At 50.2% G+C, this 20796-nt stretch overlaps 9 protein-coding genes across 9 annotated transcripts; 4 read left to right on the top strand and 5 right to left on the bottom strand.

The window, feature by feature from the left end:
- Window positions 1–31: 31 nt before the first annotated feature.
- On the top strand, window positions 32–1562 carry EDD37DRAFT_596113 (chaperonin 10-like protein). Its single transcript, XM_062814579.1, has 3 exons — window positions 32–413; window positions 488–916; window positions 969–1562. Exons 1-3 carry the CDS (start codon window positions 296–298, stop codon window positions 1505–1507), a joined length of 1086 nt encoding a protein of 361 aa, XP_062666327.1. The 5' UTR covers window positions 32–295; the 3' UTR covers window positions 1508–1562.
- Window positions 1563–2121: 559 nt separating this feature from the next.
- Window positions 2122–3242, bottom strand: EDD37DRAFT_674670 (major facilitator superfamily domain-containing protein; the record flags this gene model as incomplete). The annotated part of the gene is made up of 4 exons (XM_062819516.1): window positions 2122–2471; window positions 2526–3001; window positions 3062–3109; window positions 3172–3242. The coding sequence occupies 4 exons, from the start codon at window positions 3240–3242 to the stop codon at window positions 2170–2172; spliced, it is 897 nt and encodes a 298-aa protein (XP_062666326.1). The 3' UTR covers window positions 2122–2169.
- A 214-nt stretch (window positions 3243–3456) lies between these two features.
- EDD37DRAFT_654032 (FMN-dependent oxidoreductase) lies at window positions 3457–4803 on the top strand (the record flags this gene model as incomplete). Its single annotated transcript, XM_062818642.1, has 1 exon — window positions 3457–4803. One exon carries the CDS (start codon window positions 3457–3459, stop codon window positions 4801–4803), a length of 1347 nt encoding a protein of 448 aa, XP_062666325.1.
- A 462-nt stretch (window positions 4804–5265) lies between these two features.
- Window positions 5266–7260, top strand: EDD37DRAFT_596111 (feruloyl esterase-like protein B precursor; the record flags this gene model as incomplete). The annotated part of the gene is made up of 1 exon (XM_062814578.1): window positions 5266–7260. The coding sequence occupies one exon, from the start codon at window positions 5266–5268 to the stop codon at window positions 6988–6990; it is 1725 nt and encodes a 574-aa protein (XP_062666324.1). The 3' UTR covers window positions 6991–7260.
- A 2108-nt stretch (window positions 7261–9368) lies between these two features.
- On the bottom strand, window positions 9369–11727 carry EDD37DRAFT_641423 (general substrate transporter). The gene is made up of 4 exons (XM_062817307.1): window positions 11411–11727; window positions 11223–11349; window positions 10203–11173; window positions 9369–10139 (listed from the first exon to the last, which is right to left on the bottom strand). Exons 1-4 carry the CDS (start codon window positions 11578–11580, stop codon window positions 9695–9697), a joined length of 1713 nt encoding a protein of 570 aa, XP_062666323.1. The 5' UTR covers window positions 11581–11727; the 3' UTR covers window positions 9369–9694.
- Window positions 11728–11919: 192 nt separating this feature from the next.
- Window positions 11920–14191, bottom strand: EDD37DRAFT_641420 (major facilitator superfamily domain-containing protein). The gene is made up of 4 exons (XM_062817306.1): window positions 13838–14191; window positions 13116–13624; window positions 12851–13029; window positions 11920–12720 (listed from the first exon to the last, which is right to left on the bottom strand). The coding sequence occupies exons 1-4, from the start codon at window positions 14049–14051 to the stop codon at window positions 12108–12110; spliced, it is 1515 nt and encodes a 504-aa protein (XP_062666322.1). The 5' UTR covers window positions 14052–14191; the 3' UTR covers window positions 11920–12107.
- A 588-nt stretch (window positions 14192–14779) lies between these two features.
- EDD37DRAFT_180434 (putative penicillin-binding protein) lies at window positions 14780–16310 on the top strand. The gene is made up of 4 exons (XM_062809955.1): window positions 14780–14962; window positions 15013–15392; window positions 15442–16029; window positions 16084–16310. Exons 1-4 carry the CDS (start codon window positions 14872–14874, stop codon window positions 16207–16209), a joined length of 1185 nt encoding a protein of 394 aa, XP_062666321.1. The 5' UTR covers window positions 14780–14871; the 3' UTR covers window positions 16210–16310.
- Window positions 16311–19143, bottom strand: EDD37DRAFT_180380 (fungal-specific transcription factor domain-containing protein). Its single transcript, XM_062809954.1, has 4 exons — window positions 18791–19143; window positions 18174–18739; window positions 16564–18122; window positions 16311–16461 (listed from the first exon to the last, which is right to left on the bottom strand). The coding sequence occupies exons 1-4, from the start codon at window positions 18887–18889 to the stop codon at window positions 16412–16414; spliced, it is 2274 nt and encodes a 757-aa protein (XP_062666320.1). The 5' UTR covers window positions 18890–19143; the 3' UTR covers window positions 16311–16411.
- Window positions 19144–19283: 140 nt separating this feature from the next.
- EDD37DRAFT_674654 (cystathionine beta-lyase) lies at window positions 19284–20533 on the bottom strand (the record flags this gene model as incomplete). The annotated part of the gene is made up of 2 exons (XM_062819515.1): window positions 19284–20306; window positions 20366–20533. The coding sequence occupies 2 exons, from the start codon at window positions 20531–20533 to the stop codon at window positions 19284–19286; spliced, it is 1191 nt and encodes a 396-aa protein (XP_062666319.1).
- Between the last annotated feature and the right edge of the window lie 263 nt (window positions 20534–20796).

Here is a 20796-nt window from a genome sequence, read left to right as displayed (position 1 = left end):
TCCTCTAGTGCATTTTGTGATCAAAAGCAAGGAACATTAGTTGGTCGAGACCAGGACATTGTCAAACGTAGTCAGGTCATGTGTCCCAAGATACTTTTGTTTACAGGGTCAGATAACACCCAAATAGCGCATGCCTAATAAGAGGTCAAGCTAGTTCAAAGCCCGTCTCCACAGACTTCACTCGAGCCACGAAATAAAACCAGATATCCTAACTCAGACATACGGCAAACTCGGCGTTTTCGATAATCTATCATCTTCTCAAACGAAAAGGCCTCCGAATCTGCTAAGCATTGTCATGCGTGCTCTTCGATACCACGGAAACAAAGACATCAGGCTTGATGATGTTCCAGAGCCCGAATGCAAGCCTGGCTGGATCAAGCTGAGGTGTGGATATACAGGCATATGTGGAACTGGTAAGCAGGTACATCTGGCTCAGTTTATGCGCTGATCTGCTTGTACCAGGAGCTGATAATCTACATATAATCAGATCTTCATGAATATACCACTGGACCCTCCTGGGTGCCTACAACACCCCACTGCTTGACTGGCGCCAAATTGCCTTGCACGCTAGGCCACGAATTTGCTGGAACGATCGTGGAAGTTGGAGAGGGTCTCTCGGACTTCAAAGTCGGTCAGAAAGCTGCCATCGAACCATGTATTTCAGATACCACCTGTGCAGATTGCAAAGAAGGCTTCCCAGTTTTGTGCGAAAAACTGGGAGTGGTAGGATTCAGCGGCTGGGACGGTGGTGGCGGTTTGTCTGAATACATTTGTCTGCCGCCACGGAATGTCCATCCAGTTCCAGACAGTATGTCTCTCGAGGTGGCAGCCTTGATCGAGCCGCTTAACGTTCCTTGGCGGGCTATAAAAGCTTCGGGCTTCAAATTTGGCGAGACTGCGCTGGTTCTCGGATTAGGTTTGTGTTTTTCACAGTCCCCAAGCATTGAACTTTCTGACCTTGTGCTTAGGTCCAATCGGCCTAATGACAATACTCTGTCTCCAAGCGTTTGGTGCAAGTAAGATCATCGTGTCCGATCCGGCTGAAGGACGACTAGAACTTGCAAGGAAGCTTGGAGCTCATCATGTTTTCGATCCAAAAAAGGACGATGTGGAAAGCAGCAGCAAAGACCTATGTGATGGAAGAGGACCGCATGTGGTCTTCGAATGTGCTGGCGTCCAGGCATCATTGACCACCGCTCTTGCGGCAGTTCGGAAAAGAGGAACAGTTATCGGACTTGCATTATGGGAAACTCAAGCAACAATCGATCCCAACGACGTAGTGCTAAGGCAGGTCAAGTACTTTGGTATCCTTCCTTACGTTCCAGGTGACTTTCAGGAAGTCATCAACGCAGTCACTGAAGGTAGAATTCATCGCCCTGAGAGACTCATATCTGCGAAGATAGCGGTGGAGGATATAGTGTCGAAAGGGTTTGATGCTCTGCTCAACAACAAGAGCGATACTATCAAAGTCTTGGTGAAGCCTTTGAGTGGTGAAGTTGATGAGTAGAATAGGAAGAGAATATACACATTTTTCCAACCAGGCAGGCATGCGATGTAATCAATCCACCGAGACCAGAGTTATGCGATGGTATTGACGAAAGAAGATTGCCTAGTCTGTCGCCAGGTTCTCTTGGATACCAGCTTACCAAGCGCTGCCTACAATGACGATTTGCGACCGAGATGAGCTGTCACATAGGTAGTTGTGGATGATAAAAAAAGAAGCTAACTGTCTGCTATATGTTGGCAATGGTTTCTGCAGCTGTCTTGTATGATCTGAGAGCCACTGGAAGCGATATCGAGCTTCGCACAACCTGTGGAAGGATGAGTCAGACCGCTGGTGCTTAGTGCTAAACCTCCCTCAAGAGCGGAGGGCTAGGCACGAGCTCGAACACCCGTCTTTACACAGGCGAGTCGGCCAACCTCTATGCGGGCCGCAATCAAGGCGAAAAAGGTCTGGTTTAACGCTCTCATCAACCTGACTACTATCAACGTGATCCCTGACTCTGTCGCCTCAAACGGGTTTCCTGAGCAGAAACCCCAAAAGCCATCAGATCTGATGGAGGATGCAAGTCTCCCACAAGATCTTCCATTGTCACTCATTGTAATAAGCCTTTTCCGTCATGTTGGTATTTGACTTCGTTGAGCCTAGCCCTTACACTTACCAAGAAATTACAGCTCCGTTATGGTCGTTTTCGTTTCTTCGATTTCTCCGGTTTTGACCTTATGATGGAGCTCTCTCCGTGCCAAGAAGTATATCGTACCAATAGTGACGAATTGAAGAGCTGCGGTGACAGAAAAGGAGATGAACCCTTTGTGGAAGTTGGGCGCTTCAGTCGCTGGGTATTGGAAGAGCTGAGTCCAAGCTGTGAAAGCCTGGCCAATGGCGTTCATGCTTGCGGTCACAATTGCTCTCTCTGCTGCATCGTTGGCCAGCAAGGTGGTCGTCCAGCTCATTGACATAGGACTGAGGACTGTTTTCTAAAGTCAGTACGATATATATCGGAGAGCTCCATGTTAAAACGTACCCCCTTCAGTCCCAATGATCATGAAGCCTGCCAAGCGACCACTCTCTCCGACGTTCCAGGAGACCAGCAGGAGAGCCCCTATGAAGACTGGGATTGTTGCCAGTACGCTTGGTATCCAGAATTTACCGGTCTTGTCAGCGACGAATCCTGCCGCAATGGCACATATAACCGAAATGGCGGTGGTGATTGTCGGCAGAGTATTGATCTGGGTTACGGAATAGATCGAGGATTTGGCTTTCAGGTACAAGCTGAACGGTGTGCCGGCAGCCAAAGAGTTTTGATCCAATAGACACCAGTGGAATACTAACACATACCAATGCCATCTCCCCCAAACTCGTTTGAAAATGGTCTTTGACATTTGAATCTGTGCTGGAGCCGTTATGCCATGTAGTCTTGGCCTGGAGAGATTATGCTGGGCTTCCGTGAGGAAGTATGGCTTCTTTCGATGAGGCAGGTCCGGGAAAACAAAAAAGCCCCTGTCATGGTCTAAGCAACAGTCTTGGGTCATGGAGCAATACTTGGGGAGGAGCACGTACAATAGGCACACTGGAATGGTGATGATTGTGCAAATAATGAACAGCCACCTATTAAAAAGTCAGCACAGCCTTGTTGTCACCCTTATGGGAGAGTCTTCCGAGTCACTTACCGCCACCCTTCAAGTCCACCAACATCACTCAAATTCTTGTAAGCAGCGGCTTGCAAGTAGCCGGCAAACATCGTTCCTAACGGAGAAGAAATGTAAAATAGCGCCACTCTGCGAGCAATCTCTTTGGGCTTGTACCTGAAGTGGTATGTCGAAATATCATGTCGAAAATAAACCGCAAGCGCAGATTGTTATATTCATCCAGCCGCGAGTTCGATACCGTTCTCAGTACACTGGATTCCTCTGCAATCACTAGGAGTGTTTCCCACTTTCCCTTCTACCTTTCTTATGGCAGGTCACAAGAAGAAGCTCCACCTCGCGGCGTTTATCAACTCAGGGGCGGCATCACAAGCATGGCGGCATCCTGACATCAGTGCTCACGAGAGACTTGATGTGAATTACTATATCGAATATGCACAACGGGCAGAGAAGGCCAAGATTGACCTCCTGTTTCTTGCGGATGGTGCCTCTTTCGTTGTTAGAGACGTGGCTAAGCACTACTCGAGTGTCAGCTCGTTCGAGCCGGCCACGCTCTTCTCAGCCGTCGCCGCACGTACAGAAAACATTGGTTTAGTATATACGGCTAGTGTCAGTGACAACGAGCCCACTCACGTTGCGCGCCAGCTAGCATCATTAGACCATATCAGTCATGGTAGAGCAGGCTGGAATATTGTCACAACCCCAGGACCAGGCTCAGTCAATCTAGGCGTACCGAAAGACGAGGTGAATGACAGTGTCGCGAAGTATAGACGAGCACGAGCATTCTGTGATGTTGTGAAAGCGCTATGGGATAGCTTCGAGGACGATGCTCTACTCCGCGACAGAGAAAGCGGTATCTACGTTGATCTGGAGAAGATTCATAGCCCGCAAATTGAAAATGAATTCTATACGGCAAATCAGCCATTACATATTGAGCGACCTCCTCAAGGGCATCCTATGCTCGCACAGGGCGGTACATCACCCGACGGCATGTCTTTCGGCGGGTCGACCGCAGACCTTATCTACTGCGCCAACTATTCGATCGAAGAAGGCCAGAAGACCTATCGCACGCTGAAGGGCCACGCCGTAGCCGCTGGAAGGAAGCCTCAACATCTCCTAGTTTTTACAGGCGTAGCAGTGGTCTGGGGCCCAACACAGGAAGAGGCCGAGCGTAAGCTGAGAGGAATCTCCTCGCTCTGGCCTATTGAGGTAGCAGTGGACAACCTGAACATCGATTTTGGCGATTTAGATCTTGATGATCCTTTTCCGGATATCAACACTCTGACGGGGCCTATCAAGTCGCGAGGAAGAGCAGCTGCTATCGCAGCCTTTGCGAGATCTAACAACCTTACTATCAGACAAATGGCCGAGCGCGCCTCCGTCGGCCTCGGACATCGTCCTTTGGTGGGCACGACTCAGCATATTGTTGACGACATGCAGGCCTGGCTGGAAGCAGAGGCTACTGACGGCTTTGCTGTTATCCAACCCGCATTGATAAACGGCCTACGTGATTTTACCGAGCATGTTGTGCCTGAGCTTGTGCGCCGAGGCTTGTTTAGACGGGAGTACGAAGGACGAACACTGAGAGACAACCTTGGCATCGCAAGGCCAAATAATATTTACACCGATCGGCGCAGAACAGGGTCGACGGAGTAGAGAGGATGCATCTGAAAGATCAGGTTTTGGCGAGCAAGCTGAGGAGCACGGCACTAGCCTGCTAGGGACACTTGATTTGGAGCGGATGCAGCGTTGCGCGCATTTTCGAGGAAGGGTTATAGGGAGGACAAATCAAAATGGAAGGGAAATAAGCAAAGTTGATGGCGTGGAGATGTTCATCGCGAGCAGAGATCTCGTGCGCCAAAGCCGGAGTGTCTCCAGGTTTAAGCCCTCCCTCCGCATTTGACCTCCACATTGCGGGGCAGGTTTGTTCGGCTTCGTACAAAAAAGTTGGCCATGTCGGCTAAGAAAATATGCACTGTATTCAAGCAGCCTAAATGCAATAATCCAACCTCAAGGTTAAGAATCCATTCACTATAATAAGCGAACGCCCACCTCGCGATCCAAGATGCTCGGTTTTCAGTGTTCACCCTTGAACGTGCCAAGTTGGACAAAATGCACATGCGTAGCCTCGCCATTTCAGCCTTGCTCACCGCTACATATGCCAGCAATATTCACGATGTCTGCACTCCCTCATACGTACAACAGCATCTCCCAGCACCTGATTTCTACCAAGGACTCACTATTGACACGTCTACTGTGACGGCAAACCCGGTAATAAACGTTACAGTCGTGGATAATGACTTCTACCCAGATGCAGTCTTCGATTACTGCAACGTGAGCTTCACTTATTCACACAATGGTGTGAATGATGAAGTCGCTCTTACATACTGGCTTCCAACACCCACGGACTTTCAAAATCGCTTTCTAGCCACAGGTGGTGGCGGATACGCAATCAACTCTGGGAACCAGTCTCTTCCAGGAGGCATTATCTACGGAGCCGTTGGTGGACTGACTGATGCTGGATTCGGAGCTGCGCAAAGCAACACCGTGACCCAATGGCTTTCCTCGAATGGGACCTTGCATTGGCACAACATTTATATGTTCGGTTACCAGGGCATCCGAGAGATGAGCGAGCTTGGCAAGGAATTTACCAAGTCATTTTTCAACCTCACTCAATCGAATACCACCCTCTACTCCTACTACCAAGGCTGTTCAGAAGGTGGTCGAGAAGGATGGAGCCAGGTTCAAAGATATGCGGATGCCTACGACGGCGCTATAGTTGGTGCGCCGGCATTCAGGTGGTCCTTCCAGCAGACACAGCTCCTCTATCCAGATGTTGTTGAACAGACCATGGGGTATTACCCATCTCCTTGTGAGCTGCAGGCGATCGTCAATCAGACTATCATCAGTTGTGATCCTCTTGATGGCAAGGTAGACGGGGTTGTGGCACGAACAGATCTCTGTTATATACAATTCAACATTTCAGCAATCCAAGGCCAGCCATATTATTGTCCTGCGACGCCAGCATCACCACTATCACCGGCAATACCTGCACAACAAGGCAACGTCACACAAGAAGCAATCGCAGTGGCGAAGAAAATTCTCGAAGGCTTGCATGATGACCAAGGCAGACGAGTCTATTTCGCACCTACCCCCAGCGCTCAGTTTACCGAAGCGCAGACGGGCTGGAATGCGACAAGCAACCAGTGGGGATTGTCGGTCCTCAGCCTTGGGGGCGTTTTCGTTGAAGTCGAAATTGACTTGCTCAATGGCTCAAACATTCCGAACCTCAATGGGGTGACTTATGACACCCTGAAAGACTGGATATATGAGGGTATGCAGCGATTCCAGGGTGTACTGGAGACCACCTGGCCTGATATCACGCCCTACAAGCAGGCTGGCGGCAAGGTGCTCATGTTTCATGGCGAGTCAGACTGGGGTATTCCTACTGCTTCGTCAGTCCGGTACTGGGAGTCCGTTCGACAGATCATGAATCCAGGGATGAGCTATAATGACTCTGCGGCAGCCCAAAATGAGTTCTTTCGTCTGTTCCTGGTTCCGGGTGCTACGCACTGCGCGTCCAACCCTGCCGAACCAAACGGTCCTTTCCCGCAAACGAATCTGGCTGTGATGATCGATTGGGTGGAACATGGAATTCTCCCAGAGACTTTGAACGGAACCATTAGACAGGGCCCATCGAAAGGTCAGAATCAACAGATTTGTGCTTGGCCCTTGCGGCCAGTTTGGAGTGGCAATACCTCCAACCCGGAATGCTTGTACGACCAGCAAAGCGTGGATTATTGGAATTATGACTTGAATGCCTTCAATGTTCCGATTTATTAGGGTACCGAAGAGGCTGGAAGCATACGCCCCTTGCACAGTATAAGTTGCAACGTACTGGAAGAGTAATTGGCGGCTGTTTTACAGTAATTACCTCGTAGCATATACAGCTCTACAACCGTCGAGGCCGTCCCATGCGCCTAATAATCCCTTAGTTTGATGTGGGATCTGCTGCTCAAGTGTATGTGGCTTTTGATTCTATGGACGAATTCATGCATGAAATGAATGGTTCGAGGATGGCCATCAGTTCTCACGTTTGCGACGGCAGAGCATTTGTAACCATTCCAAACGACTTATTGCGTGAGAGCCTGGAAGATGCAGCGCAAGCAATTATTTGAAGTGGATAAATACTGTAGTCTTGACGCAATACAATGGCTGCACCTTTATGATGACGGACGTGATTGATGTCATGAAGCGCCTAATGGCTGTGAAACTCCGAAAACAATGGTTACTGCGGTAAACCACGAAATTCATGCTCGCCAGATTCTTCCTTTGTGTTGGAACAACCTTCGAATAAAATGGCATCTCTAAACCGAGTTTTGGTCTCAAATGTCCGTGGAATCACAGCAAGATCCCTGAGTAATCACCTAAAGCCAGGACCTTTTTCCAAATGTCTTGCATCACGTCGCAACTATTCTTCGGTGATCGGAGAAACCACGGTCGACCAAACAAAGCAATCGAATGATCCATCCAAACCCCAAAAAGACGAGCACCAAACGCAATCGAAGAAGGCAGGTTCGGGCGATGGTGGAGATCACCCTGCGAAACAACCCGATCCGCAACAAAGTCCCAGCAAGTCGACCGGATTCGAGACTGAAGGACCTGATTCAAAGTCGGGAGCGGGACAAGATCAGGGTGTAAGCAAAGATCGTGGAGCAGGGCCATTCATGAAGCAATAAAAGTTGATGCTCTGGATTTTCCTCACCGAGGCCGATATCCATCCAGCATGATATAAGGCTCTTGCATTGGTGGAGTTGCGCAAAGGTCTCTGCGCACACGGCGTTTCGCCTCCCCGGAAGATGTGTATTCAAAAGCATGGCGTTTCTCATAAGTCGCAGGATAATGCCTCCAATCCATTTGGGCGCCTTACAATTCCTCTTCAAACCTTCATCCACAGTATGTGCCATGGTCCATCTCTTGTAACACAGGTGACCACCAATGCCGAGTATGTGATACACGCCACCGACGTCGAGACTGTTGACTTGTAGGTAGGACGCGCAGATGAGCTCGAAGGTATTTGAAAATGAAGGGACTGGCAATATGCTGGTAGCCGTACCCCGGAGTAGCATGCGTCTTGGTTGTGCACTATGTGTCCTTTTCAACGGATTGCAATTGCAAGCCAGATGATCTGTCCGCTCACGAACCCATGCCTGACCTCGCAGGGCGAGATGTGAATAGATGCAAACACAGTCAGACGTGGTCAGGCACCGTATTAACCCTGTAAGTAGCATGAGCAGAACGGGAGCCAAGCACAAAACGAAGGGGGGCAAGGATAGTCATCGGAAAGAGACTTGGTTTTCACATAGAGCAGCTGGGCAACGGTGATTCCCACGATTTGCATTCAAATGTCATAATGCTGAACACTGAGTCCCGAGCGGCGGTAACCTTGATGTTGCTGATTCACTTGTAAATTGAGGAGGGACCAGCACACTGGACCCGAAGGATACGGCGGCGTCTGCGAGTAGAACCAAATGGCGTCGACCTTCAGTATCTTCCAGGTCGTGTACATCCAAATCCACCTTTTTTCCAAGCTCATCCCTTCGTTGGTGGCAACACTACGTGGACGATGCGACAGGAGACGGGGATAAGCAGCGCATGGAGCAGTCGAAAGTGATCTGGAGGTGGTTGCAATGATATGAAGCAGATCCGTCGAGATCTAAGATTGGTTCGCACACCGTGGATGAATGAAGCCGGTTATCGTCTCATAAGCTGATGCCGGGAAACATTAATCCTCGCCTTCGATGTACAGATCGATACGAGACGATCGTCTGACCAGAAGAGTCTCGTTTGCAGGAACGTGCTGCTTGCATCATTAGCGGAAGGGTGGAAGCAGGAGACAAGAAGCACAATTCTGTTATCTTGCCAAGAGGCATTCCGCACCTGGCGGTCGTTTGATCTCGTAGGTTGTCAAGGTCGTGTCATTCGAAAGACACAGCGAGAACTGTGAAATGATCGCCCGTCATTCCGCTCGATTTCTCAGCTAAATGACTGGCGATTTCTTTGGCATTTGTCCCGTGCTTCCATTTCTCAGTCGCCCATCGGCCGGAACTCAACATCCGCCAGCATACGTGATGCATAGACTGCCCTGACCGTGGGCTACTCCCATCCCAACATTGGGTTCCGTCTCTCATGAGAAGCGATTCCTCATGTTATGCCCCTTTTTCGAGGTCAATTGCTAAGAAGGGAAACCAGTGGTACATACTTCAGATGTCATAGGGAAACAATAAATCATTTTGTCTCTAAAATGCATGGCGAAGCCTGTTCAAACCCGTTCAATAGTCCGTTACAACACCTTGCAAATAACGTATGGGGACTTTCATGTATTCTCACAATATCAGTACATCCCGTTCCGGACTATGCTGAGGAATAGATAGTTGCCTTCAAGTGGGCAGGAGACACACGACGATTAGCCGAGGTTTTCCATCATAAGCATCCTGAGTTTCAACTGCGATCTCCCCGTGAACGCCAGATATGATCACCCATTTACTCAGGCATATTCATGCTGCTCCGCCACCTTGCTGTTGTTACCTCCAATGTCATTTCGTTCGGTCTCACCGCTGTAGATACCTCGGCCTGTTTGAGGCAATTCAGCAGTGCCGGCTTCCCTTTGAATCCTTGCCATCTCAGCCGCCGGAGGCGGCACCCACTTAGCGCTTTTCCGTGGATCGACGTGCTCAATGTACATCGTATCAATCTCCTCAAGTGTTCGGCCCTGGCCTTCAACGACGAAAAAGTAGACAAGAATACCGGCGGTGACGTTACATGCTGCGAAGACATAGCCATAGCGGAAGTCGATGGCCCCAGTAATAAAGGGAGTGAAGAAAGCGATGAGGAAGTTCCAGGTCCAGTTGCTGGCGGTGGAAAGAGACATTGCCTTCGCTCGGTATTTCGAAGGGAAAATCTCGGCTTGGATTGTCCAGACCATCGGCCCCCTATCGTGGAAATCGTTAGAAAGCTGCATCAATGCCAGAGTCTTTTGAGTTTGGGGCTCTTACCAGGTTGTGGCGTAACCTAAAATGAACAAACAAGCAAAGACGATGAGAGCAACGCCTGCCTTAGGGGTACTCGTGGGATCATTGAGGTCCAAGACAAAATGGCCCACCGAGGCGAATATCATGAAACACACGAACATCCAGATGGCCCCAGCGATCAAAGACCTCCTTCGGCCGTAGTGTTCGACCAAGTACAGACCGATAAACGTGACTCCGAAGTTGATTCCATTGAGAATCATCTGTGTGACGAAAGAACTGATCTGGACGGACTTGAAGATGGTCGTACCGTAGTAGAAGAAGTAGTTTGCCCCAGTCAGTTGCTGAAACATCTGGAGCGACATTCCAAGCCATATCCGATAGGACATGCGTGGGGCCTTGAACATGCCGACGAACTGTTTGACCGGATTACCTGTGGTTGTGACTTCTGCGCGGAGTTTGTTCTCGATCTCCTCCATTTGCACATGGATACTATAATGGTGAGCAGGAGCACCATAGACCTTCATCAGAGTTTGTTTTGCTATCTCCTTCCGTCCTTGTCGGTAATCATATCTGGGAGTCTCCGGGAAGAATAAGATGCCAACACCAAGTATGATGGTCCAGAGCCAGCCGAGACCGAGAACAATGCGCCACGATGCAGAGTTGTTTTGCTGATAAGTATAGGTCCCAAAGTTGAAGCATGCAGCCAGGAAAATTCCCAGGGTGATGAATAGTTGATATGTGCAGACCAACGCTCCGCGGATCCATGGTGGTGCGGTCTCCGCTTGATACATCGGGACAAGAAGACTCAGGGCGCCAACACCGAAGCCCGAGACAAATCTCCCAACCATAATTTGATACCAAGCTGTGCTCGCGGCAATCTGAACAATGAAGCCTAGGGCAACGATCAGACACCAAAAGGAAATGGACAGGCGGCGTCCGATGCGGTCAGCGAGGGGAGCCGCAAGCAAGGCCCCCAAGAGCGTGCCGATCGACAACTGAAGACAATCAGCAAATTCGCAGTGCAATGTTGCGGAGTATGCCTACAAGTCCCACTATGAGACCAGACCTCACATTGCTGAAGGAAGGTTTGCCGTCTTTTGTTTGACCAAACCGGCTCAAAAAGTCTGGCATCTCGAGAAAGCCGGAGATCTGGCCAGTGTCATAACCGAAACTGTACGATCCATCAATATTGCGAGTCTCTTAAGGGAGGAGAGGAGAATCATGTTGCTCACATCAGTCCGCCCATGGAGACAAGGACACCCATGAGAACAGATCTCCATGTTAGGCGACGAAGAGGAGAATAGTCGAGTGAAGCAAGAGAAGCTCGAGTATCAGTTCCTTTCTCTGAATTGGGATTGTACTGGTCGAAGTGCACGGTCATTGCAGACGTTCGCGGAGCCATGGTGATTTACTGGGGGCAAACCTCGCCCGGTGTAGGTGTGAAAGGTTGAGTAAATTAATGGTTCGCCAACAGGGCGTAAAATATAGTTGTCATTGAGTGATTCCCTATGACGCAACAATTGAAAGCTGGGGTGTCACTGTCGATCACGCCAGAAGAATGGCGCATGGCTTGGGGTTTGGGCTGGGGAGGTGGAGCACCAAGACAAGGTTAACCCGCGTTGCATGGGCTTGCAACCATTGATTCCATGGTCGTATGGTTGAGAGAAGCGAATGACTCACGGCATCTTGTCCTTCAAGAGATCATTACAACCCAATGAGAGGTGCAGACGCCGGTTCAAAAGCACCGATACTCACACTACTTGTCGCTAGATCGGCACTCTCGGCAAGCTTGTCAGCCACCAAACCTTCAACAACGAAGCACTCTCATAATTGACCACGTGCCGAATATCGACGCCTATGACTTCATACACTGATCGCTACTCGTACTCTGCCGAGCGCTCCATATCCTTGCTTGTCATCATAATCAGTTCACTCGTCTGCTCCACCACCTTCGCGACTTAGTGCATACGGGCTCCTCTTCCTTAGCCATTGGCCAAAGTATACCAGCAGCGGCGGTACCGCCAGGTACAATACACAAGTGAAGCCCAAGATACCTAGCGTCCATCTGTTTCCAACATTGTTGAAGAATGGTAAAGCTGCATGCGCCAAACCACAGGCGGCCGTATTGGCTGGCAGATTGATGGCAGCCAACGCCGAGCCTGCGTTCTCACCATAGGCGTCCGTACCATATTGCCACAATCCGGTATAAATGGCGACCTCCGCGTAGCCGAAGAGGAACCCTGACCACATGGGGATCTGGTACGACTTGTTATTCGAGGCTGTGAACGCGAACCAGAATATCGATATTAGCATGATCCACACGGCAAAGCAGGCAGTATACAAGCGTGCTTCCGGACGAGGTTTTCCCGTGCTTGTGGAAGCGGCAGATCGCCTATAAAGGTAATTCTGCACTGGTTGTGTGGCGAAAGCGACAAAGCCGCCAAGGATGGAGACTAGGAACATGGCTCCTTCCGGCACCGTACTGAGATTGAAGTGGTCCTCGTAAACGAATGTGTACCCTTGAAGGTAGATGAAGATTAAACTGTGATATAATACTCATTAGCATCTCTACAGTGGAACATGTATGCTGATTGGCAAATGGTAGCTTTGGATTAGTACGGCGATTGGGAAAAGGTGTCAGGGAAGACATGCAATCTTGAGGTTGCACTTACCCGAAAAGAAATGTCGTTGTAAGAGCCAGGGCCATGACAATGGGCTCGGTGCAAAGAAAGATGGCCGCGCGGCCTAGCTCGCGGCCTACGTAGGCTGTTGCGGACTTCTTCTGCTTGATGCCAGTATGTCTTGCATAGACTTTATCATGGAGCGTCTCGCCAAATGTCAATGACCAAACCTGTGGTTAACAAATGAGTGAGATCCCTTTCAGTTATGCAACGCAATGCTTCGACGCAAAACGGACGAATGGGTCGAGAAACTTACAAAATTCAACATCCCGGCTATCAATGTTGTCCAGTACAGCCATCTGAGGCTATTAGTCCTCACGTAAATGGTTGAACCAATCACCGGCCCGAGACAAGGGCCAACGACTTGTGAGCAGAAGGAAAACAGCATTATCGGCCAGGCTGTGTGAGAGGTCGTAAATAGGTCCGAAGCACTGGCCCCAACGTTCGATAATGGTATACCAGCAAAGCAACCTGCGAGAAATCTGGCAGTAATCAAGCCCGCATATGTGGGCGAAAGAGCGGCTGGTATTTGCAGAATCGAAAAGAGGAGTATGCCAGTTGTGTAGACTGGCTGACGTCCATGCACTTCACTCAGGGGTGCCAGGAACATGGGTCCTATGGCGATTCCCAGTATGAAGAAGCTCTGTCCCATTACGGAGAGCTCGGTATTGACTTTGAACTGGTCCTCGGCTTGATCTGTGACGAAGCCGGTGTTGCATATAAAAACAATGACCGTATAGAAGATTAGGCCAGAGATGACCCACCCTATCATTTACTAAAGTCAGTAAAATCTCTGGGTAAGATCCTTCTCAATGTACAACGTTAACCGCGTGCATTCTTCAAACATACAAGCATACGACTATGCTCAGGTTGAAGCCCAAAGGTGCCGGTTCAGCCGGACGAACCAGCCAGCGTGTACAGATAGAGATGAATACCGTGCAGTAGCAACAATGCCTGTTAAAGAGCTGGGGACCTCACATTTTCTCCATAGCGGCCAGTTGCGCGGAGACTCAGGGGCGGTTCGGATCCATTCGCGCCTCGCTGCCTCTGCATCCTGAGTCGCGACTTCACCCTCTTTCATCATTTCTTGTCTTTCGAGGTCATCATCCTTGACGACTTTCGCGCTCTCCTCATTGCTACGAGTGCTCTTCTCGTCAAGCTCTGCGGGGCCCAGCTCTGTCGTGTCAGACATCGTTATGACTGTGATCAGAACGGTAGAACAAATGCCAAGGGAGACTAATTCGAAGGTACGTCTCTTGTTGATGCTTGATGCCTCTAAACCTGCTGGTCTGTGTTCCACATTTTTAGGTGCAACTTGCACAATTTAAAGGCCAAAATAATGGAGTTCGTGATATTGGTAGCGTTGCCTGTGATATCATCTCCATGTTGATTCCATGACGTCTGTGGCTGAGCGCTGGGTCGCCTAACGAGGGCCACTGTCCACTTGTAAAGCAGAAGTACAGTCGAACGCTGGATAACTGGACTGGCTCTCTTTGCCGTTATGCAATGTGCTGCACATCATGTCAGCAACCTTCCAGCTCTTGTCGTCCTACGTACGCGCAGACCAGACCTGCAGTGAAATGCGCAGGGGTTTGAGAAACACGAGAAATGTGACAAACGTGACAAACAATCTGTGGCCGCACTGGAAACGAACATAAAATCCAGGCCAACACCAAAGGAGAGTGGTGGAAGTGATGAACCGAGGCTCTTGAATATGAGGGGATGCCTCCACCAAGGTTCCTGATCACGACAACCAATCGTTGGATATTGGCTTATAAAGCCAAAGCACATGAACATCCACCAAAGCGAATCACTATTCGTGACCATATAATCGCGACCCTTCAATGTATGTCACGAAGTGAAATCGTGGGGCTGCAACAGTGTCTTTGCATCTGCTTCAACAGTCGATTACTGGTCGACATAGGCTCATTCTTGTCGAGCGCGTCAATTGCGGAGCGAGTTTTCGTCACTATCCAAGTTCATTTTCCAGGAAAACTAGGTACATCCAAACGATGCTCTTCACCGAGCGATGGGAGCGTGCAACAGCACCAGGACCTGACCAAAAGGTTCCGGGGGCTGTCATGATTGCGGCTGATGCATATGGTAATCGATCTCTGTGGCCTTTTGTCGCATTATGGCTTACGGTCTGTCAGGCAAGATCACGCATGCTGAAGCAAAAGGCGTAACATCCATCGAACCCGACAAAGCAAGCTCGATGACCCTCGATACCACCTTCTGGATTGCATCATGCACAAAACTCCTTACCACTATCGCGGCCTTGCAATGCGTGGAAAAGGGCCTGTTAAGTCTCGACACAGATGTTTCCAATATCCTCCCCGAATGGAAGACGTCCGAAATTCTCACCGGTTTCAACGAAAGTGGTGAGCCACAGTTGTCGAAATCCACAAACACAATCGCCCTACGTCAACTCCTCACGCATTCGAGCGGCATGGGATATGATTTCCTCTCGCCCGAGCTGGCGAAATGGCGACGATGGCGTGGAGAGGAGCCTGGTCCTTCCATTGAACCCTTGGTAGGTTGGATTTTCAATCATCATGAAAACCGTCATGACCGTTTCATAGGCCAAACGCTATTCAATGCCACTCTTGTACGAACCCGGCGAGGGGTGGGCCTATAGTGTATCCATTGATTGGGCTGGAAAGATGGTTGAAAGAGTCAACGACGATATCCATTTGGGCGAGTACATGAGGCAGCACATTTGGAGGCCTCTTGGCATGACTTCAACTGGCTTTCACCCTGAAGAGAACGAGCATATACGCAGCCATCTCTGTACAACAACCGCGAGGGCTTCTTCGGGAGAACTTGTGCCAGCACCGCCGTACTATTCGCGTAATCCGCATGATGACCTGGGTGGAGGTGGTTTGTACAGTTCTGCCAGCGATTACTTGAAAGTCCTGGTTTCGTTGCTCAAGAACGATGGGCAGCTTCTTAGGCCAGAAACAGTAAGAAAGATGTTTGAGCCGCAACTTCAGGATGAGAAGCACTTGTTGGTCCATGCTCTTGATCCCACCACAGGGGCTATGTTCAGAGGTGGCGTTGAAAGCAAGGCATGGAATTTCGGCCTTGGTGGAATCTTGAACATGGACGATGTGGACGGCGTCTGCAAGAAAGGGACGTTGTCGTGGGGAGGCCTCCCCAATTTATTTTGGGTAAGCTCTATGATGCATTGTTCTCGCGGGCATTTGAACATTGACAACTCGCAGTGGATTGATCCCGCTGCAGGAAACTGCGGCATATACGCGTCACAAATCCTTCCGCCTGGAGACCCATTTTCGATTGATCTTGCGGTAGACTTCCGCAAAGAGGTTCATGCCAGGCGCAGCTTGTGAGGGTCGCTGCAATGCCATAACTTGTTCGTCAAGTCCTTCAGCGCAAAAACCTGTTGATGTGTGTAGAGGCGGGAGCTGCGGAATCGAATCATTTCCGTCTTTGACGCCGCAGCAGCAATAGATTCCTGCATCTCATAGCTTTGTCGGTCTTACCTGGGGGCCAGGACGGATCCTTGCTCACGACCCGGTGCGCTGTTGTCTTCTAAGCCATAGTCGTTTCCCACCGGTGTTGCATCATCACATCTAACCAGTCTGTAGAATCAGAAGTCAGCACTGAAGTTATAAGGCCTGTCTGCATGTCTTTTACGCGACTCGCTGGCACAAGAGAGGCCAGAAACAAGACGCAATACTCACAAACTTCAACTGATTCAGATTCAACAGTGTTGATGTCTGACAAATCCGAGTTGACATCTTGCGAGCCGGCCGCGGCTCGAACCCTGATCGCTCGTTGGACTGCAGCTTCATCCATCTTTTCCCAGCTCGTCTTGACTATTTGTATGCATACATGGATTGGTCGAGGGGGCAGAACATGGAGGAAGGACCTAAGTCGTGATAATATTAGCCCGCGAGCGCGGACAGCAGCCAAAGCATCTGCAGTGGGCTGGCCGATACAAGGCGTTATAACGTCGGCATCCCGACGAAATTGTGCGTCTGCAAGTGCTGGAGACTTGCCTACTGGCAGGGACTGTGTAGTGTCGGACTCGATCCGTAACTCGCTGCAAAGAGCCACAAGCAAAAAGGGCTGGAAATCTCGGGTCCCAGACTCGATGGGGATGGTCCTGAGGAGTTCAAGCGTTGCTATCGTGTAGCGACAAAGCCAATCGTTTGCGAGGGCTGGCGGGACATCGCTAACATCGTCACTTCCACCAGCGTTCTTGCAAGCAATACCTTCATGAGCAAGGATTGTCTGCAGGCCGTCGAAAATGGCTTTTCCATACAGGAGGTCTGGGAAGACACGATAGAGCTGGACGAGACCTGTGCGGCGGTAGACCTCCGCAAGCGTCAACAAGTGCCACAACGGAGTTTCACGATCGTCGGGATTCACGACATTGTCCTCATTCGGAGCAGAATGAGACAGAGCCAACAGCTGTCTCTCCAGATTCCCAGCATGAGACAGGGTTTTCTGCATTTGCCTGATATGGGCCTGCGTCGTGAATCGATGGAGATGTGCCTTTTTTCGTTGTTGTCGAACGAGTCTCCCCACTTCTTGTACAAGATACTGTGTTTCTCTTGCCACTCCTGTCCACGGGTGAGGAACTTGTCGCGCATCATCGCTTCGTTCGTCGATCAGAGTCGATCCGCCAGTCCGATTGAGATCTGCACTATCTACAACAAAAGATAGCAACATCTCCCAGTACATCATAGCTTCCTGGAAGAAGCGGAAATTCTTCGCGTTCTGTTTGAGCTGTCCATTCTCTCCCATGCGCTCAAGACACTTGGCTAGCTTATTGAAGAACGGTGTCCCAATATCCCGTGGATCGTGCCAGCTTGCAGTTCCCCCGAGCATCAACATAGCCAAAAGACTTGTCTCATTGACTGTTTTTTCCTTCTCCAACAGCACCAGTGCCTGTTTCCGGTGTTCGCGGCCCATGGCTCTGAATTGTGGGAAATCCTGATCTAAACTGCTTGCAGCCATACTCGATAAGCTGTGGTAGATGAGTGGAGATGACGCCCAAAGAGTCGAAACATTGGTGCGGAAAGGGTTGAGGTTCCCATCGTAGCACGAGAACAGTCGCGCCGTGTCCTTAAAGTAGAATTCCACAAGGACAGAAGAGTCATCGTTCAAGGTCTTGCTCAATGCTAGCAATCTCCTTGCGTCTTCGTCGTCTCCGATGAGCAAAAGGCTCACCAGTCTACTGGACGGAGGCGCTGCCACAGGATCACCAAAACCCTGTTGGTCAGGTGCTTGAAGACTTTGCACGGTCAGATAATCGGCGAGGTTTAGGTCTCCAGTGCGTGCTTGCCCGCGTGTGCCATCCAATGTTTGCGTGAGCTCGGCTGCATCACCAACATTGACGACCGCCGCTTGTCCGCTCCCAACAAATAGATCCGTACAGTTATTATCCAGAACTTGTAGCTCCCCCGAAAAGGCCACATTCGATCCAGACACTGGCTGAGTATTGCGTGCATATAGTCCTGTGGCCTGTGGGTCGAGATAACCACCAGCATGCTGGCTGTAGTCGCTTTCTTCCGCGCGAGGACTCGGATCGAACGGCCAGTAGATTGTTTCAGCTGTCCCAGGCCAGAAGTATGAATTGTGCATGTCTTCAGCTTGGTCCAGAAGGCTAGAAAAGTCATTCGAGTCCTGGTCAGTAGCCGAGATACGTGCATCTTCTGAATGCTGCCTTTGGTCGGCCAGGGGCGGTGTGAGCTTCAACTTCCGTCTTCCTCTGCCGTCCTTCCAGCCTTTGGTACGGTCGCCGAACATCTCATGCTTCGTCGACCATTTTAAGGGAGTGTTGTAGCCCGGGCAGGGAATACCTCGACGGACACAGCGCAAACAATTCGGTCGTTCCTCCCCACATTTGAGCTACGACACGGTCTGTCAGCGAGGACAAATGGCGAAGGATGATAAGCCTACACGTTTGCTTTTGCATGCATTGCAGCCGGGTCGTGCGTCATTCGTGGGTGCAGGCGACATGACTCTCGTGTTCGAGAAAAAAGTACTTAAGTGAGGCATTCGAATGAAAGAGAAAATGGTCCACCGCGAAGCTTGGGCTGGAGAAATGTGGCTGTTCCAACTTCTCGAATTTCAGGGACCCTTATCTGCTATCATGCCCGAGATGATGACCGGCGCCACTTGGCAAGTCAAATCGGAGAGAGCCTAAACTTAGGGGCTAGGGTAGGCCTACACGTAGTACTTGGCCTTACTAACTTAGCCTTAGCAAGCCCCGCCTTTGGAGGGGCACGGAAGGCGGGAAACCCAGATCACAGTACTGTACCTGGCCACAAAAGACCCTTTGTCCAGGCGACAAATTTCGACCGTAGCTTAAGATATTTAACTTAGATACGTTATTGTGGCAGCATCGGAACAAGGCGCACTTTGTACCTAAACTGACGGGCTTGACGTCCAATTACTCCATGCGCATTATCCCCGAGACGATATCCCGGCGTAAATCCTCCCAATCTTCAAGCCCGATGCTGACGCGCAGCAACCTGCTGTCCGTCTGAACGTCACTCATCTTTCTCCATTCTATCGAGCTCTCTACGCCACCAAAGCTGGTCTGGTGACTGAAAAGCCTGAGCTTACTGGGAAGCTGGCGGGCCATGTTCTCGGTCTTCATTGTGATTGAAAACAAGGGGCCAAATCCACGCGGCATCTGGGTTAACAACCAGTCAAAATCCTCCTTTTGAAGACTGGTATGTCCGACCTCCGCGATAACCGACTTCAAGATCAGTGAATCCTCGCCATGCCCACTCAGTGAGTTGACCAACCAAGTCACCAGCTTCTGTGCGCTTTGCGTCTGCCTTTCTATTCTAACTTGTAGTGTCCGAAGACTCCTAATTCCCAACCAGCTCTCAAAATTGCCCACGACGGCGCCCATCAGTGATCTCTCCTTTCGTAGCTGTGCGCTCCAGTCCTTGTTATTGGTTGCAAGAACGCCGCACAGCATGTCTGCATGCCCACCAATGTATTTCGACCCGGCATGCATAACGAGATCCGCGCCGTGTGCAAAAGGATCTTGAAGACCCGGTGGCGCAAGAGTGTTGCTCACCAGAAGCCATGCCCCATGCCGGTGTGCTTTCTCTGCATATTTCGCAATGTTCAAGGCATACCCAGAGGGGCTTAGGGGAGTCTCCAGGACAATCAAGTCGCCCGTCTGCAATTGTTCAGCATCGCACTCAAGTGAAAGCTTTTGAAGGCCCGAAAGTTTCGCTACAATGTCGATGACTCCCTGGCAACCAAAATAAAGGTCGTGTCTGAATGCAACTCGCCGCGGATTGAGCAATATCAACGCCGCCTGGAAAGCACACAGGCCCGATGGGTAAGCTACGGCATCCGCACCAAGGAGAGAGGTCAAGAGAGCCTCGAAACGCTCCGTGGTCGGTGCTGAGATTCTGGAATAGTAATAATCATGTTGAACCGAGGATTCCGTCTGCTTTGTATGTTCAGCATGGTAAACACTATTCATAGGAAGCCAAGGATCAAACCTACGTCCCTGTGTGGTACTGGAACTAGCAAGTCTGGATCTTGTGTATACTTGAAAGTAGTGGCTACGTGCAGAGGAGGCGCCGCATCTTGGACATCTTCGAAAGCGCTGTCAGCATGCAATGCCAACGTGGATAGCGAATGGTGATCGGAAAGCTGATTCGCGTACTCCATTGTCGCTGGAAGTGATAAAGACAACTTGAGATGTCGTCCCACCTTCCGATATCATTTCGATGGAAGGAATGCAGCAACAATGCCAGGACCCACTCTAACGCTGCGGATTCTTTTCCTGATATCGCTCGAGGCTGGATGTTTACTCTATTTGGATTGACTTACCACTAAACGCCATTCAGGTAAGAATGTACAATGTGCTTAGGGAATTTTTATCAAGAAATGCATCAGGAATCACAAAAGCCTTCCTTGAAGCGCAGTCTACT

The sequence above is a fragment of the Exophiala viscosa genome (assembly GCF_022695815.1).
Source record: "Exophiala viscosa unplaced genomic scaffold EDD37scaffold_13, whole genome shotgun sequence".
NCBI lineage: Eukaryota > Fungi > Ascomycota > Eurotiomycetes > Chaetothyriales > Herpotrichiellaceae > Exophiala > Exophiala viscosa.
Note: the sequence above shows the minus strand (reverse complement) of the source record. Positions and strands in the feature narration are given on the sequence as shown.

Excerpts from the sequence above, each read along its gene's own strand:
- EDD37DRAFT_596113 (XM_062814579.1), top strand. The coding sequence starts at position 296 with ATGCGTGCTCTTCGATACCACGGAAACAAAGACATCAGGCTTGATGAT. Across the intron at positions 414-487 it reads TACAGGCATATGTGGAACTG|ATCTTCATGAATATACCACT; the intron begins GTAAGCAGGTAC and ends ACATATAATCAG. Across the intron at positions 917-968 it reads TGCGCTGGTTCTCGGATTAG|GTCCAATCGGCCTAATGACA; the intron begins GTTTGTGTTTTT and ends CCTTGTGCTTAG.
- EDD37DRAFT_641423 (XM_062817307.1), bottom strand. The coding sequence starts at position 11,580 with ATGGCTCCGCGAACGTCTGCAATGACCGTGCACTTCGACCAGTACAAT. Across the intron at positions 11,174-11,222 it reads CTGGTCTCATAGTGGGACTT|TTGTCGATCGGCACGCTCTT; the intron begins GTAGGCATACTC and ends GATTGTCTTCAG. Across the intron at positions 10,140-10,202 it reads TTAGGTTACGCCACAACCTG|GGGGCCGATGGTCTGGACAA; the intron begins GTAAGAGCCCCA and ends TTTCCACGATAG.
- EDD37DRAFT_641420 (XM_062817306.1), bottom strand. The coding sequence starts at position 14,051 with ATGTCTGACACGACAGAGCTGGGCCCCGCAGAGCTTGACGAGAAGAGC. Across the intron at positions 13,030-13,115 it reads TAGCCGGGATGTTGAATTTT|GTTTGGTCATTGACATTTGG; the intron begins GTAAGTTTCTCG and ends TGTTAACCACAG. Across the intron at positions 12,721-12,850 it reads ACAACGACATTTCTTTTCGG|TTTAATCTTCATCTACCTTC; the intron begins GTAAGTGCAACC and ends ATTATATCACAG.
- EDD37DRAFT_180434 (XM_062809955.1), top strand. The coding sequence starts at position 14,872 with ATGCTCTTCACCGAGCGATGGGAGCGTGCAACAGCACCAGGACCTGAC. Across the intron at positions 14,963-15,012 it reads GATTGCGGCTGATGCATATG|GCAAGATCACGCATGCTGAA; the intron begins GTAATCGATCTC and ends ACGGTCTGTCAG. Across the intron at positions 16,030-16,083 it reads GCCTCCCCAATTTATTTTGG|TGGATTGATCCCGCTGCAGG; the intron begins GTAAGCTCTATG and ends GACAACTCGCAG.
- EDD37DRAFT_180380 (XM_062809954.1), bottom strand. The coding sequence starts at position 18,889 with ATGCCTCACTTAAGTACTTTTTTCTCGAACACGAGAGTCATGTCGCCT. Across the intron at positions 18,123-18,173 it reads ACATTGGATGGCACACGCGG|TCTTCAAGCACCTGACCAAC; the intron begins GCAAGCACGCAC and ends GACCGTGCAAAG. Across the intron at positions 16,462-16,563 it reads ATCTGAATCAGTTGAAGTTT|ACTGGTTAGATGTGATGATG; the intron begins GTGAGTATTGCG and ends CTGATTCTACAG.